Raw genomic sequence first — 13,852 nt, forward strand, 5'->3', positions numbered from 1 at the left:
CGCAACAGAACCTTGTCCAGATGGACTGAAAGGAAAGGAAGTTTACAGGATAGAGCCTGGAGCTCACTCACTCTCCTGGCAGAGGTGATGGCTACCAGGAAGGCAGTCTTCAAAGTAAGAAGGCGGAGAGGACAGTTGTGAAGTGGCTCAAAGGGAGCGCACATCAGAAAAGTAAGAACCAAATTCAAGTCCCACTGAGGCATCACAAAGGGCACAGGAGGGAACGTATGCGTGATGCCTCTCAAGAATCGATTAACAATAGGGGACTTGAACAAAGAAGGCTGATCAGGCAGCCTCAAAAAGGCTGAAAGAGCAGAAAGGTAGCCCTTGATAGTGCCCAGAGCAGATCCACAGCCTTTCCTGTGCACCATGCCACAAATCTGTTCCACCTGCAGGCGTATACCGACTTTGTGGAGGGACGCCTGGCTGCCAGAATGATGTTACAGACTTCAGGAGGCAAGTCAAATGGCCTCAACTGTCGCCGCTCAATCTCCAAGAATGGAGGTGGAGACTGGACAGGTTCGGGTGGAGGACCATCCCCTGCTGCTGCGACAGAAGGTCCTCCTGAAGAGGCAGACGAACCGGAGGATCGACTGACCTACTGAGTAGCTCGGGATACCAGTACCTTCGTGCCCAGTCCGGAACCACAAGGATGACTTGTGCCCGGTGGCGCCTGATCTTCTTCAGCACTCTGGGCAGAAGTGGTATAGGCGGAAAGGCGTATAACAGACCGCACCGCCACTCGCGACGAAAAGAGTCTCCGAGCGAGTGCCGCCTTGGAAATTCCAACGCGCAGAACTGATGACATTGCGCGTTCTCTTCGGTGGCGAATAGATCTAACCAAGGCTCTCCCCACTGCAGAAAATGACCTTGCGCCACGTCAGAGTTCAGATACTATTCGTGACCCATCATGCACCGGCGTCTGAGTTCGTCCGCCCTGGCGTTCAGAGAACCTGCCAGGTGTTGAACCACAAGAGTCACGCCTTGATGTTCCAGCCATTGCCAGAGGCGCAGAGCCTCCTGGCAGAGGGTCCACGGCCCCACCCCGCCTTGTTTGTTGCAGTATCACATGGCGGTGGTGTTGTCCGTGAACACCTGCACTACACTCCCCCGGACAGAGGGGAGGAATGCCTTCAGTGCTAGACGAATCGCCCGCAGCTCCAAAAAGGTTGATATGGAGCAAGGACTCCGCCGGAGACCAAAGGCCTCTGATCTCTGCCTCTCCCATGTGGCCTCCCCAGCCCCGCGTCCGTCACAACTACATGCTCCGGTAGGGGAAGGGAGATGGATCTGCCGGTGACCCAATCGCGGTCCGTGAGCCACCACTGCAGCTGTCTCGTAGTGCCCTCCGAGATCAGGACATGGTCGGACAGGTTGCCCTGATACTGGGCCCATTGTAACTTCAGGTCCCACTGCAGAGCCCGCATCCGTGACAGGGCGTGATGCACCAGAAGGATGCAGGAAGCCATTAGCCCCAGAAGCCGCAGCGTCAACCTGACCGAAACTCAGAATAAAGGCTGAAAGATTGGAATCAGAGCCTGTATATCCCGAACCCGCTGTTCGGGTGGGTAAACCCGAAACTGCGCCGCACCGAGTCGAGAACCGCTCCGATGAAAAGGAGCATCTGAGAGGGGCACAGGTGTGACTTCGGCACATTGATGGAGAACCCCAGCTGGTGCAAGAGTTCTGCCGTCGTCTGGAGGTGGCCGACGACTGTCTGGGGCGAGCCCGCCTTCAACAACCAGTCGTCTAGGTAAGGGAAGACTGAAACCTCTAACCTGCGCAGATGAGCTGCGACCACCGCCATCACCTCCGTGAACACCCGTGGGACGCTGGTAAGGCGGAAGGGGAGCACGGTAAACTGAAAATGCTCGTGGCCTACCGTGAACCGCAGGTAACGCCGGTGGGCCGGCAGGACGGGGATGTGGAAATAAGCGTCTTGCAAGTCCAACGCTACCATAGAGTCTCCTGGGTCCAGGGCAGCTAAGACCTGAGCCAGAGTCAGCATCTTGAACTTCTCCTTCCGGAGGAAGCTGTTGACGTTCCGTAGGTCCAAGATAGGGCGTAGGCCCCCTTTGCCTTCTTGGGTACCAGAAAGTAGTGGGAGTAGCAACCACGTCCTACTTCTGGCCCAGAAACGTACTCGATGGCCCCCTTGGCCAAGAGGAACGAAACTTCCTCCTGCAGATGCCGCAAATAATCCCCGATACGCGGTGGTGTTGCGGTGGCATGGCTTGAGGGGTCTTCTCGAAGAGGAGGGAGTAGCCCCTTCGGACGATCTGCAGCACCCACCTGTCCGAAGTGACAGTGCGCCAGTGAGAGTGGTGATGGCGAACCCTGCCCCCCACTGGCGTCACATAGGCAGAAAAGCGCGGACTAGGAGGGTTTACAGGCGGATGCTGCGGGGGAGGGTGTGGACTGGCCTCGCTATTGTCCCCGACCGCCTCCACAGCGATTTCCACGGCCGCCTCCGTGCTGGATGTTAGCCTGCGGCACGTGGCTGGCAGCACATGTGGGGGCGCCCCTTCCATGGCCGCGAAAGGCTCCCGTTTGCTGGCGCGGGCCGAGAGGCCCAAGGACTTGGCCATAGCCCTGGAGTCCTTAAAGCGCTCAAGCACATGATCTGCCTTGTCGCCAAAAAGGCGACGGCCATCAAACGGCATGTCCATCAATGTGTTTTGGACATCGGCCGAAAAGTTGGCGGATCTCAACCAGGCTTGGGGTCTAATCCCCACCGTCGTTGCCATCACTCTACCTAGTGAGTCAGTGGTATCCAGCCCACACCGGATAAAGTATCTGGCTGCATCCCGGCCCTCCACAAGGGCTTGGCAGAGTTTGGCCCGTACCTCCAACAGACACTCTGGAAGCACTTTCGCAACCGTATCCCACAGAGAGTGGGTGTAGCGGCCCAAGAGGCATGCGGTGTTGGAAGACAGCAGTCCTAGACTAAGGGAGGAGAAGGCCTTTTTACCGTACATCTCATACCTCTTGGATTCCCTGTCCGGCGGAGCCGACGGGAATGCGGTCTGGGAAGTGGACACCTGGATGACCAGGCTCTCGGGGGTGGCGTGGGTGGACAGGAAAACTGGGTCGCCCGGGGCCGGGCGGTGGCGTCTGGCCACGTTCCTATCTACAGGCGTACCCGTAGCGGGCCTGGACCAAGTGCCCAAAAGAACGTCGGTCAAGGCCTCATTAAAGGGCAGCAGAGGCTCTGTCGGGCATGACTGCGGTTTAAGGAGCTCAGTGAGGTGGTTAGTCCTCACAGCCACGACGGGGAGCTCAAGGCCCAAGGCCTTGGCAGCCCTCATCAACACCACACTGTATGTTGCCCCCTCCTCCGAAGCCACGGTAGGAGGCGAGACAAAACCAGTGTCTGGAGAGGTGTCCAGACCACTGGCATCCCAAATGTCACCTGTCCAGGCCTCTAGAGGCTGACACTCTCAGGTCAGAGGGTCCTCAGACACCTCCCAATACTCATTACCCATCTCCTGAAATTCAGGATTGTCAATCAATGGGGCCGGTTCATTGAAGTAAAAGTCTCCAAGCGCAGTCGGGTACGGCGCCGTACCGACGCCGGAACGAGGCAGGCATCGGGGACAGCGCCGGAGGTGACACCTGACGGACCGACGCCGGGGGGGGGGGGGTGGGGGTCGTAAGGTCCACCGACGACAACCCAGATCCCGAAGGGGGTCCAGCGGGATCCCGCGGCGCCGGGACCGTTGGGCCCTGAGGCGCTGGGCCCGAAGGCGCCGTCGAAGCACCAAACGGCGTCGGGGCCGAAGCTCCCGACCCGCTAGGGGCCCCAGACTGGTCCGCTGGGCCGGAAGGCGCTGCGGAGCCTGTCTGAGGAGAGAGGGACCTCATGGCCATGAGGAAGAGCTCGATCTCCTCCGGCGTCGCATCTCGCCCAGGGACCGGAGGGTGTGGAGCTAGACGCGGCGCCCGCGACTCTGACGGAGCCGCGTGGGTGGTGTCACCCAAACCCCCGGCAGCGTCGCGCGAGCGTCGGGGGGGGGGGGGGGGGGGAGAGAAAGAAGAGCGATGACGCCTCTTCTACTTCTTGTGCTTCTTACCCGACGACGACTTCGACCCGGAAGAGTGGTGCCGACTCTCGGAGCTGTGGTGGCTCCGACCCCGCGATCTGTCCCTCGACCTCCTGTGGTACCGGGACCTCTCGCGGCGCGGGACCGACTGCCGGAGTTCGAGTCGCCTGCGGGACCGCTCCCGCCTGGCTTTCGAAGAGAGGGCCCGGCAGTCGGAGCAGGCCATGTCATGGTCGACGCCTAGACAAGTTAGACACAGGTGGTGAGGATCCGTGACCGACATCGTGCGGTCGCAATCCTCGCAGTGCTTAAACCCAGGCATCCCTTTTGCACTGATCGGAGTCGTACGACTTCGAAAAGATGATCAAAATGATCCAAAAAGTTAGTAAAAAAGTGACTAGAAGTACTGCCTTTTCTAGATCTGCGCTTGCTGGCGCGGAAAAAATAAGAGCTGACGTCAGCATGCGGAGGCGGCGTCTAAGTACTCCGACGACGTCATCACGGCGCCCACGACGGACGCGGAGCCGCAGACGACGCCTACCGACGTGCAAGGGTACTGCTACGCAAAAATATCCGGATCCAGTCTGACGCCTGGGGGTATTCTATGGTAAGGAATCTATCACTAACGTGTCTCTTTCAGGTACATATGCTGAGTTTGGAATAGCCACTACCTGGGCTGCGCAAGATGGCAGAGAGTGCTGAAGTACTGCTATGTCCGAAGAGCCTCTCATGCATGAGCTGCCTTTGTCTGGCCTCCAGGTCTCGCCGCAAAGTCTGGGCTTCTGCTGCAATGTCAGGTGGCATGACAGCCAGCACGCTGTCCTCCATGTCCTCCAACACGCTGCGCCGGAGGTCTGATGGTAAGGTCTGGATGAAGGTGACTGGGTCCATGGGTGTTTCCGAGGTGATACTCTGGGCAAGCTCCCGCCGCTGCTGCTCAGCCCTCTGCTGAGCCAAGACCTGCGAAATCCAAACCCAGAACAATACAAGATGAGCAGCGTAGATATAGAGAAAGGTACAAAAGAAAATCTAGAATCCACACACTGTTATACATCTGAAGTTTCTTACTAAGCCTACAACCTCTGATGAAGGCTCCTTCCACTGCAGATTAGTGCAAAATCTAGGATAGCAGAAGTGCCAGATATAGACAGTGGTGCATCTTAGCAGTACTACACGGTATCAAGACACCTATAGCTTAACTCCCTGGCCATGAAGGGACCCCCAACTGCAGAACGCCTTGCAGCCACTGGAATTCCAAAAAACATTCAGAAAAACCTTGAAATGGAGTACATGCTCAAGTTCTCGCCTACTAGGCAGTATTTACAGGCTATTGATGCTTGAATACCATCAATTATCATGAGATAAGAATACAAGACTAGATTACTGCCTTTCTGGCAATAACACCCTTGCTCTGAAATCGTCTAGCAGCTGCACTTTACTGCATTTTGCAAATCATATTTGTGAGAAGTTGGCCTGATATTCAGTGCTCACTATTCTAGTGATCACTATGTATCAGTCCAAACAACCCTTATGGTGCTTGGTTGTAAGTCAACCGATAGACCAGCTATCCTAGTAGCATGGACAAGAGCAGTCTTCGGGCTAAACTCTAGAGGGCGTGTTAAGCCAGCTGTTATACCATCACATATACCCCTTGAACACCAAGTGAAAGGACACCACACAAGTGTTATGAAAATAAACAGTGTATTTATTAGAATCACAACAGCCCTGTACTCTTTATGAGGACAGGGTACTAAGCACAAAACAAAACTCTTACGAAAATACTTAAGTTAGCACAGTATATACAAATGCCCGAGGGGCACGGAAAACCATATACTATGGAAGTGGAATGCGAAATTACTAGCAGGTAAGTACTGGACTAATAGGCTTTGGAATTGCTAGGACAACGTTACTGAACCTTCAGATTACTAGTAGGAGGCCTAGGGGACTCGGGTGCAGAGTGCGCACTCTCACGCGGGATGCGGGACAAAATCTATGGAGGCTAGTAAAAGCAAAGTTAGTGTTCTCAGGCGAACCCGATAAGGTAGGTCGAAAACGACAGTGACTCTGGACCCTTGGATAGTGAGGCTATGCTGGGGCACCGAAATGCCGAAGTTACCTAGCCCAGGGGCTGCAGCTGCATAGGTCTGAAAAGACGTCAGGAATCCTCGTTGACGAACCAGGAGCCTGAAGAAATAAGTTGCTGGCAGGCGACCAGTGAAGATTGTTCGAGTGATCCAAGCCTGGATCGAAGATGGATGACACCTGAAAGCAGAGGGGACCAAGTTCTTCACCACTAGCCAGTGATCAGATGGCACCAGGAGGGCACAGGATGGCAGTCACCTCGACCAGGTGAGTGGGCGACGCTGGGCTCTGCAGTCTCACGGACCAGGAGGCGTTGTCGGCGACCAGGATGGAGGTGCGAGCTGTCCCACGATGGTTGATGCTGTCGACGTCGCTGGACCCAGGATTGGGGCAACAAGTCTTGGCAAGTTCAAGCCCACGCGGTGGACCTAAAATAACATCTGGAGTGGACCAGGAGGGTCCGGGTGCTCCTCTTTTGGAAGGGAGCAAGGGCCAGTCTGGAGCAACCAGACCAGCAGTGATGTCGTCGGGCGTCGTCGGGAAGGCCACAAGCCAGCGGGCTAGTAGCCAGACAACGCTGTGAGCAGCAAAAAGCAGAAGGGCCCCACGCAGATCGTGGAGATGCTGGGGGGCTGGACTTCGGTGCTGGAGCTGCTCATGGTCAGGGCTTCTCGGACCCCAAAGCACTCACCAGAGGATCCCTCGGCGGTCGTGCTGGATAGAAGTCGTGCAGTTCTGAAGATGGCCGGTCCCTCGAGGTCTCGTCGCACCTACGGTTCTCAGCTTAGCTGTAGAGGTAGGTAGAGGTCAGAGGTGCCAGGGAAGCCGGGTCTCGTCGAGCTGGTCAGTCGGATTCCGGAGGAAGGACGTGCAGCAAACCGCAGATTTCTTAGATGGTGCCTGCGGATGCAGGGTGACTACTCCTTAGTCACAAGGGAGAAATCTTGAGAAGAAGTCGAGAGTTCCTTTCGTAGAAAGTAGTTTCTTGATTCAAAGATGATCTAAATTTGGAAGGGTCCCCGCTCCTGCCTTTATCCTAAAGAAAGGGGTGGGTACGCGACTAGGTCCTGCCCTAGGGGTGGGACCAGGAAGGGGGGTGGTTACACCCCTCTCCCATGCCGGACTTTCCCCAGGCCAGAGGCTGGTGTGCCCCTGGAACTGGTTCTAGCCGGCAGATGCGTAGTGAGCACCGGGGTGCCACTTGCAGTCACCTTCCTGTAAAGCCCTCCCAACCCAGGATACACAAAACCCTGTCTGGGATGGTGCTAGCACCGCCCCTGACAGGAAACCCTTTGTCCAAGCTCCCCTCGCTGGAAGGAGTCCCAGCTGCAGGGGGTCAGACTCGTGTCTGTGGTGGCAGCATCCATTTTGTGGAGCTGAGGCTTGAGTTAACTTTAACCGGGGTTCATAGTTACATACATGTCGTGTCCCTCTAGAAGGGTGGAATGCTAACCCCGTCGCCAGAATTGGCGAGGGGTTAGTATTCCAATTCGTATGACACCTTACTCGACATGTTTTGATAAAGCAATACCAAAGATAGCATTTAACCGCGAGGATTATAATGCACTTAAGAGTATATGGTATGCGTTATCATGGAACAGCTATTAGGACTTGGTTCCGCAAGCTGCAAACGGGCTCAGCTCATGCCAGAGCACCATTTCACACGATTCCAAGCACTCTGCCTACAGGATTGTCAAGGCCTGCCATAGGAGTGACTGATAGGAATCTGTGTGTCCATTTTAGGGTTAGATATAGGTATACTATATCTAAAGCAAAGGGTGATTACACCACCTTGCCCCAGCTGTCGTGCAGCCAGTTGTGTCAGATTTAGATGGCCATCCAGGGGTGGCATAATACATGCTTCAGCCCCTGGTAGGCCCTGGGTACACCTATGCCCTGAGTTACAGGGTCTGATAAGGTGGCCCAGTACCAATTGGAAATGTACCTAAGGTACATGGAATCCATTTTAGAGAGAGAGCAGTAGGCCTGGGGTCCTGATTGGCAGGGTCCCAGGCCAACTAAGTCGGAAAACCAGCAAAACACCAGGCAAAAAAGTTGGGGGCAACCATAGTCAGGTATCCACCTTCCTACATAGAGCATACCGCCCGAACACACCACAGTGAAAGCCACAAGATGTTGGGACCGTCGGGAGACGGTGTAGGAAGGTACCTCCTGACTATGGTTGCCCCCAACTTTTTGCCCTGTGTTTTAGCCGGTTTTTGACATAGTCGACCTGGGATCCTGCCAATCAGGACCCCAGGCCTACTGCTCTCTTTAAAATGGATTCCATGTACCCTAGGTGCATTTCCAATTGGTACTGGGCCACCTTATCAGACCCTGTAACTCAGGGCATAGGTGTACCCAGGGCTGCCAAGGGCTGCAGCATGTATTATGCCACCCCTGGCTGGCCTCCTAAATTTGACACAACTGGCTGCATGACAGCTGGGGCAAAGTCGTGTAATCACCCTTTGCTGTAGGTGTAGTATACCTATACCTAACCCTAAAATGGACACACAGATTCCTATCAGTCACTCCTATGGCAGGCCTTGACAACCCTGAAGGCAGAGTGCTTGGAATCGTGTGAGATGGTGCTCTAGCATGAGCTGAGCCTGTCTGCAGCTTGCGGAACCAAGTCCTAATAGCTGTTCCATGATATCGCATACCATATACTCTTAAGTGCATTATAATCCTCGCGGTTAAATGCTAACTTTGGTATTGCTTTATCAAAACATGTCGAGTAAGGTGTCATACGAATTGGAATACTAACCCCTCGCCAATTCTGGCGACGGGGTTAGCATTCCACCCTTCTAGAGGGACACGACATGTATGTAACTGTGAACCCTGGTTAAAGTTAACTGAAGCCTCAGCTCCACAAAATGGATGCTGCCACCACAGACACGAGTCTGACCTCCTGCTGCTGGGAGTCCTTCCAGCGAGGGAGGCTTGGACAAAGGGTTTCCTGTCCGGGGCGGTGCTAGCACCGTCCCAGACATGGTTTTGTGTATCCTGGGTAGGCAGGGCTTTTCAGGAAGGTGACTGCTGAGTGGCACCCTGGTGCTCACTACGCATAGGCCGGTCAGAACCAGTTCCAGGGGCACACCAGCCCCTGGCCTGGGGAAAGTCCGGCATGGCAGAGGGGTGTAACCACCCCCCTCCTAGTCCCACCCATAGGCAGGACCTAGTCACCGGGTCAGCCCCCTTTTTTAGTATAAAGATGGGAGCGGGCCCCCTGTTCAAATTAGATCATCTTTGGAATCAAGACACGACTTTCTGCGAAAGGACATCAAGATTTCTTCTTCAAGATTCTCCCTTGTGGCTAAGGAGTAGTCACCCTGCATCAAGCGGGCACCATCCTAAGAACACTGCGGTCTGCTGCAAGTCCTTCACGAATCCGACGACCCAGCTCGACGAGACCCGGCTTCCCTGGCACCTCTGACCTCTACTCACCTCTACAGCAAAGCTGAGAACCGTGAGTGCGACGAGACCGAGGGACCGACGATCGCCAAGACTGCACGACTTCTTTGTAACAAGCCCACCGTGTGCTCCACTGGTGAGTGCTTTGGGGTCCGAGAAGCCCCAACCCTGAGCAGCTCCAGCACCGAAGATCAGCCCTCCAGCATCTCCACGATCTGCGTGGGGCCCTTCTGCTTTTGCGTGCTCACCGCGCTGTGTGGCTACTAGCCGGCTGGCTTGTGGCCTTCTTCAGGACGCCCGACGACATCACTGCTGCTGGTCTCGTTGCTCCAGACTGGCCCTTGCTTCCTTCTTCAAGAGAGGCACCCCGGACCCTCCTGGTCCACTCCAGACGCCATTTTAGGTCCACCGCGTGGGCTTGAATTTGCCAAGGCTTTGTTGCCCAATCCTGGGTCCAGCGACGCCGACAGCTTCATCCATCGTGGGACAGATCGCTCCTCCATCCTGGTCGCCGACAACGCCTCCTGGTCCGTGAGATCTGCGATCACAGCGTCACCCACTCACCTTGTCGAGGTGGCTACCATCCGGTGCCCTCCTGGTGCCCACTGACTACTGGCTAGTAGTCTCGAACTTGGTCCCCTCTGCTTTCAGGTGTCATCTTCCATCGATCCAGGCTTGGATCCACCAAACTTTCTTCACTGGTCGCCTGCCAGCAACTTCTTTCTTCCAGGCTCCTGGTCCGTCTACGAGGATTCCCGACGTCTTTTGAGTCCTATGCAGCTGCAGCCCCTGGGCTAGGTAACTTCGGCATTTCGGTGCCCCAGCATAGCCTCACTATCCAAGGGTCAGAATCCACTTTCGTTTTCCTCCTACCAGGTCGGGTTCGCCCGAGAACACTAACTTTGCAATTACTAGCTACCATAGACTTTGTCCCGCATCACGCGTGAGAGTGCACACTCTGCACCCGAGTCCCCTGGGTCTCCTAGAAGTAATCTAACGATTCTATAGTCAAGTCCTAGCGATTCCAAAGGCTATTAGTACTGTACTTACCTGCTAGTAATTTCGCATTCCACTTTCTGAGTATATGGTTTTCCGTGCCCCTCGGGCATTTGTATATACTGTGCTAACTTAAGTATTTTCGTAAGAGTTTTGTTTTGTGCTTAGTACCCTGTCCTCATAAAGAGTACAGGGCTGTTGTGATTCTTAATAAATAACTGTTTATTTTCATAACACTTGTGTGGTGTCCTTTCACTTGGTGTTCAAGGGGTATATGTGTGGTAAACAGCTGGCTTAACACGCCCTCTCGAGTCTTTAGCCTTAGACTGCTCGTATCCATGCTACTAGGATAGCTGGTCTATAAGGTTGACTTACAACCAATCATCAATAAGGGTTGCTGGACTGATACATAGTGTTCACTAGAATAGTGAGCACTGCATATCAGGCCACCTTCTCACATTGGTGAGCAGCGGTTGGGATTTGAGCTTGCTGTTGTTTTACCACACGTATCCTAAGAATATCTTGTTGAAAGATCACATAAGTACTGTTAGTACATATAACTAAGCTTAGAATACTCTGAGTTCTACTGAACCAGCTGTTGCAGCTCCTCAAGGCTTAGCACACCTTGGCTGCAACTCTTAGCAAGGGATCAGTAGGTAAACACATAGTGTAGGTAGGTGCATCACTTACACCACACTAGAATCAGCATGTCAGACAAAGGAGGAAACTGAGTATCCCCTTGTGTCAGTGGACCCTCCACAGGTCACTTCTAAATATGCTGCTCTTAGCTTCCATGAGATGAGACAGGTGTGTACCCTCAGGAAGCTAAAACAGGGGTCTAACCCCACAACTTCCTTTCTGATTGGTCTCTTAGAGACTTATGATGCCAGGAGGGCTGGTAACCCAGACCCTTCTAATCCAGATGGGAGTTTGCCCTCCTTACAGGGACCCTTTGATAGCACTGACCATCCCCTCCAGGAAGCAGATGATGCTGAGGATGAGGATCAGTTGTCAGGGGATGAGGCAGATAAGGGACAGGTAGAAGTCAGTAGACTAACCAGGTCCAACTTAAGCAGACATGAGCTTGGTACTGGGGGACCCCTGGGCCCACTCTCAGGTCAGCTTAACATTGGGAATGGACGAGTTAGGTCTCTATCAAGAGGCTCTAACAGATCCCTTCGAACCAATGGCTCTCTCAACTCTTCTCACAGAGGGATGTCTTCCCCTAAGAGGAGAGTGTATGAAGCTGAAGAAAGGGCAGTCAAACTGAGGATTGAAAGGGAAGAACTTGCCCTGGCCAAAGAGAGACTTGCCCTTGCTAGAGAGCAAGAATTATGTGGGCTACAGCCCACTGGTGGCAGCAATAAACCTAGCAATAGGGAAAGGAGTTTTGATACAAAGCACCTGAGTAAGATAGTGCCCCCCTTTAAACAAGGGGATGACATCCACAAATGGATAACTGCTTTGGAGAGGGCCTGCACTGTGCAGGGTGTTCCCCAAAGTCAGTGGGCAGCTATCTTGTGGCTCTCCTTTGATGGTAAAGGTAGAGATAAGCTCCTCACTACTAGAGTTGAGGATGCTAACAATTACCAAATCTTGAAAAATACACTGGTTGATGGGTTTGGTTTAACCACTGAACAATACAGGATGCTGTTCAAAGACACCCAGAAAACTCAGTCTCAAGATTGGACTGACTTTGTTGATTGTGCCACTAAGGCTTTTGAAGGCTGGCTACTGGGTAGTAAGGTTACTGATTTTAAAGGATTGTACAATCTAATTATGAGGGAGCAAATCTTAAATAATTGTCAGAACCAGTTATTACACCAGCACCTGGTAGACTCTGATCTGACCTCTCCACAGGAATTGGGTAAGAGGGCAGACAAATGGGTCAGAACCAGGGTCAGGCCTAAAAACCAGGGTGGTGACCAGAAAAAGGAATCAACCAAGCCTCAAGAGAAGGGTGGGGATAAATCCACAGAGAAGACTTCCCAAGGGCCCCAAAACTCCAACAAGGGTGGTGGGTCCCAGAACACTCCTTCAGAACAGAAGAAACCTTATTGCCATACCTGTAAACAGGTGGGCCATTACAAAAGTGATGCCAAGTGTCCTAAAAATAGCAATAAGGAAAACATACCCCCAAGTAATACTCCTAAACCTCCTGTTACCACTAGTGGTAATCCCCCAGGTGGTGGGAGTGGCCCCAAGAATGTGGTGGGCATTACTTTGGGCAATCAGGAGGACTATGGCCTAGCCAGGGCCCCTGACCACACTCTTGTCTGTGAGACTGGCATGGGGTTTGCCAACTTCACTACTGGACCCCACCTTTTGGGGAAGTATAGACAAGAGGTTTTAGTGAATGGTTAGAAAGTTGAGGCATTCAGAGACACAGGGGCCAGCATCACCATGGTGATTGACCATCTGGTCCCCTCTGCTCAACTGACCCCTGGTTTTACTTATCAGGTGACAGACATTCATGGAGTGAAGAGAAGGCATCCCATGGCAGTAGTCAAGCTCAGCTGGGGTAATGTCACAGGGCCCATGAGAGTGGCAGTGACAGATAACCTACCTGTAGATTGCTTACTGGGGAATGACCTGGAACTCTCAGCCTGGGCTGAGGTGGAGCAAGAAACTCACTCCAGAAGGATAGGCCTATCCAGACAGGTCAGTGGGGCAGTAATAGCTACAGCCCCAGTCCAAGCACCAATCCTCCCTGAAAAGGTTGGAAGGGCAGTGGTAGCCACTGCCCAGGCTCAGACAGACTTTCCAGAACAGGATAGGAGGGCTGTGACAGTCACAGCCCAAACACAAACTGAGTGCCCTCCTGAAAAGGTTGGCAAGGTTGAAATGGTCTCAGCCTCTACTCAAACAGATAGTGAGGTTGTGAAGCCTGAAACAATGGATCACTCCACTCAAACAGAGAGCATTGAGGAGGAAGAAGAGTCTTCCCCCTCCCAGACACTAGGTGAGAGCCAGCTTCCTCAGGGAACTGACTCTACCCCTGTTGAAGGAACTGCCCCAGAGGTAGTCAGGCCTAGCCTGGCAGTGCCCCTGATGGCAGTGGACCCTTCCCAGGTGGGACCCAGTCTGGAGCAGGTAACCTGCACCTCTCTACCCTGCCTCAGTCAGCCCAGGGCTGAAGAGGTCAGGGAGGCCAGTGGTGGACCCCAAAGGGCCCCCTGTCCAAAAGAACCTCTTAATCAGCAGATTAGGATCACTGAAGCTGGTAAACCTAGCCAAGTGAAAATAAAACAGACTCCTGAGGGATCTCCCTTAAAAGTAGTTAGGGACCTCCCACAGCTGGACACTGTTGGGCACAG

At 53.7% G+C, this 13,852-nt stretch overlaps 1 protein-coding gene across 2 annotated transcripts in view; it reads right to left on the reverse strand.

The window, feature by feature from the left end:
- Positions 1-13,852, reverse strand: part of HUWE1 (HECT, UBA and WWE domain containing E3 ubiquitin protein ligase 1) — a 1,800,886-nt gene that overhangs the window by 395,209 nt on the left and 1,391,825 nt on the right. Inside the window, exon 63 of one of the 2 annotated variants that reach the window (XM_086940169.1) lies at positions 4,715-5,012. In XM_086940169.1, coding sequence (XP_086796295.1) covers positions 4,715-5,012 — 298 coding nt within the window. The remainder of the gene's footprint in view (positions 1-4,714; positions 5,013-13,852) is intronic. The other variant, XM_086940170.1, reaches the window with a different exon arrangement.

The sequence above is a fragment of the Lissotriton vulgaris genome, chromosome 10, assembly GCF_964263255.1.
Source record: "Lissotriton vulgaris chromosome 10, aLisVul1.2, whole genome shotgun sequence".
Classification (NCBI taxonomy): Eukaryota; Metazoa; Chordata; class Amphibia; order Caudata; family Salamandridae; genus Lissotriton; species Lissotriton vulgaris.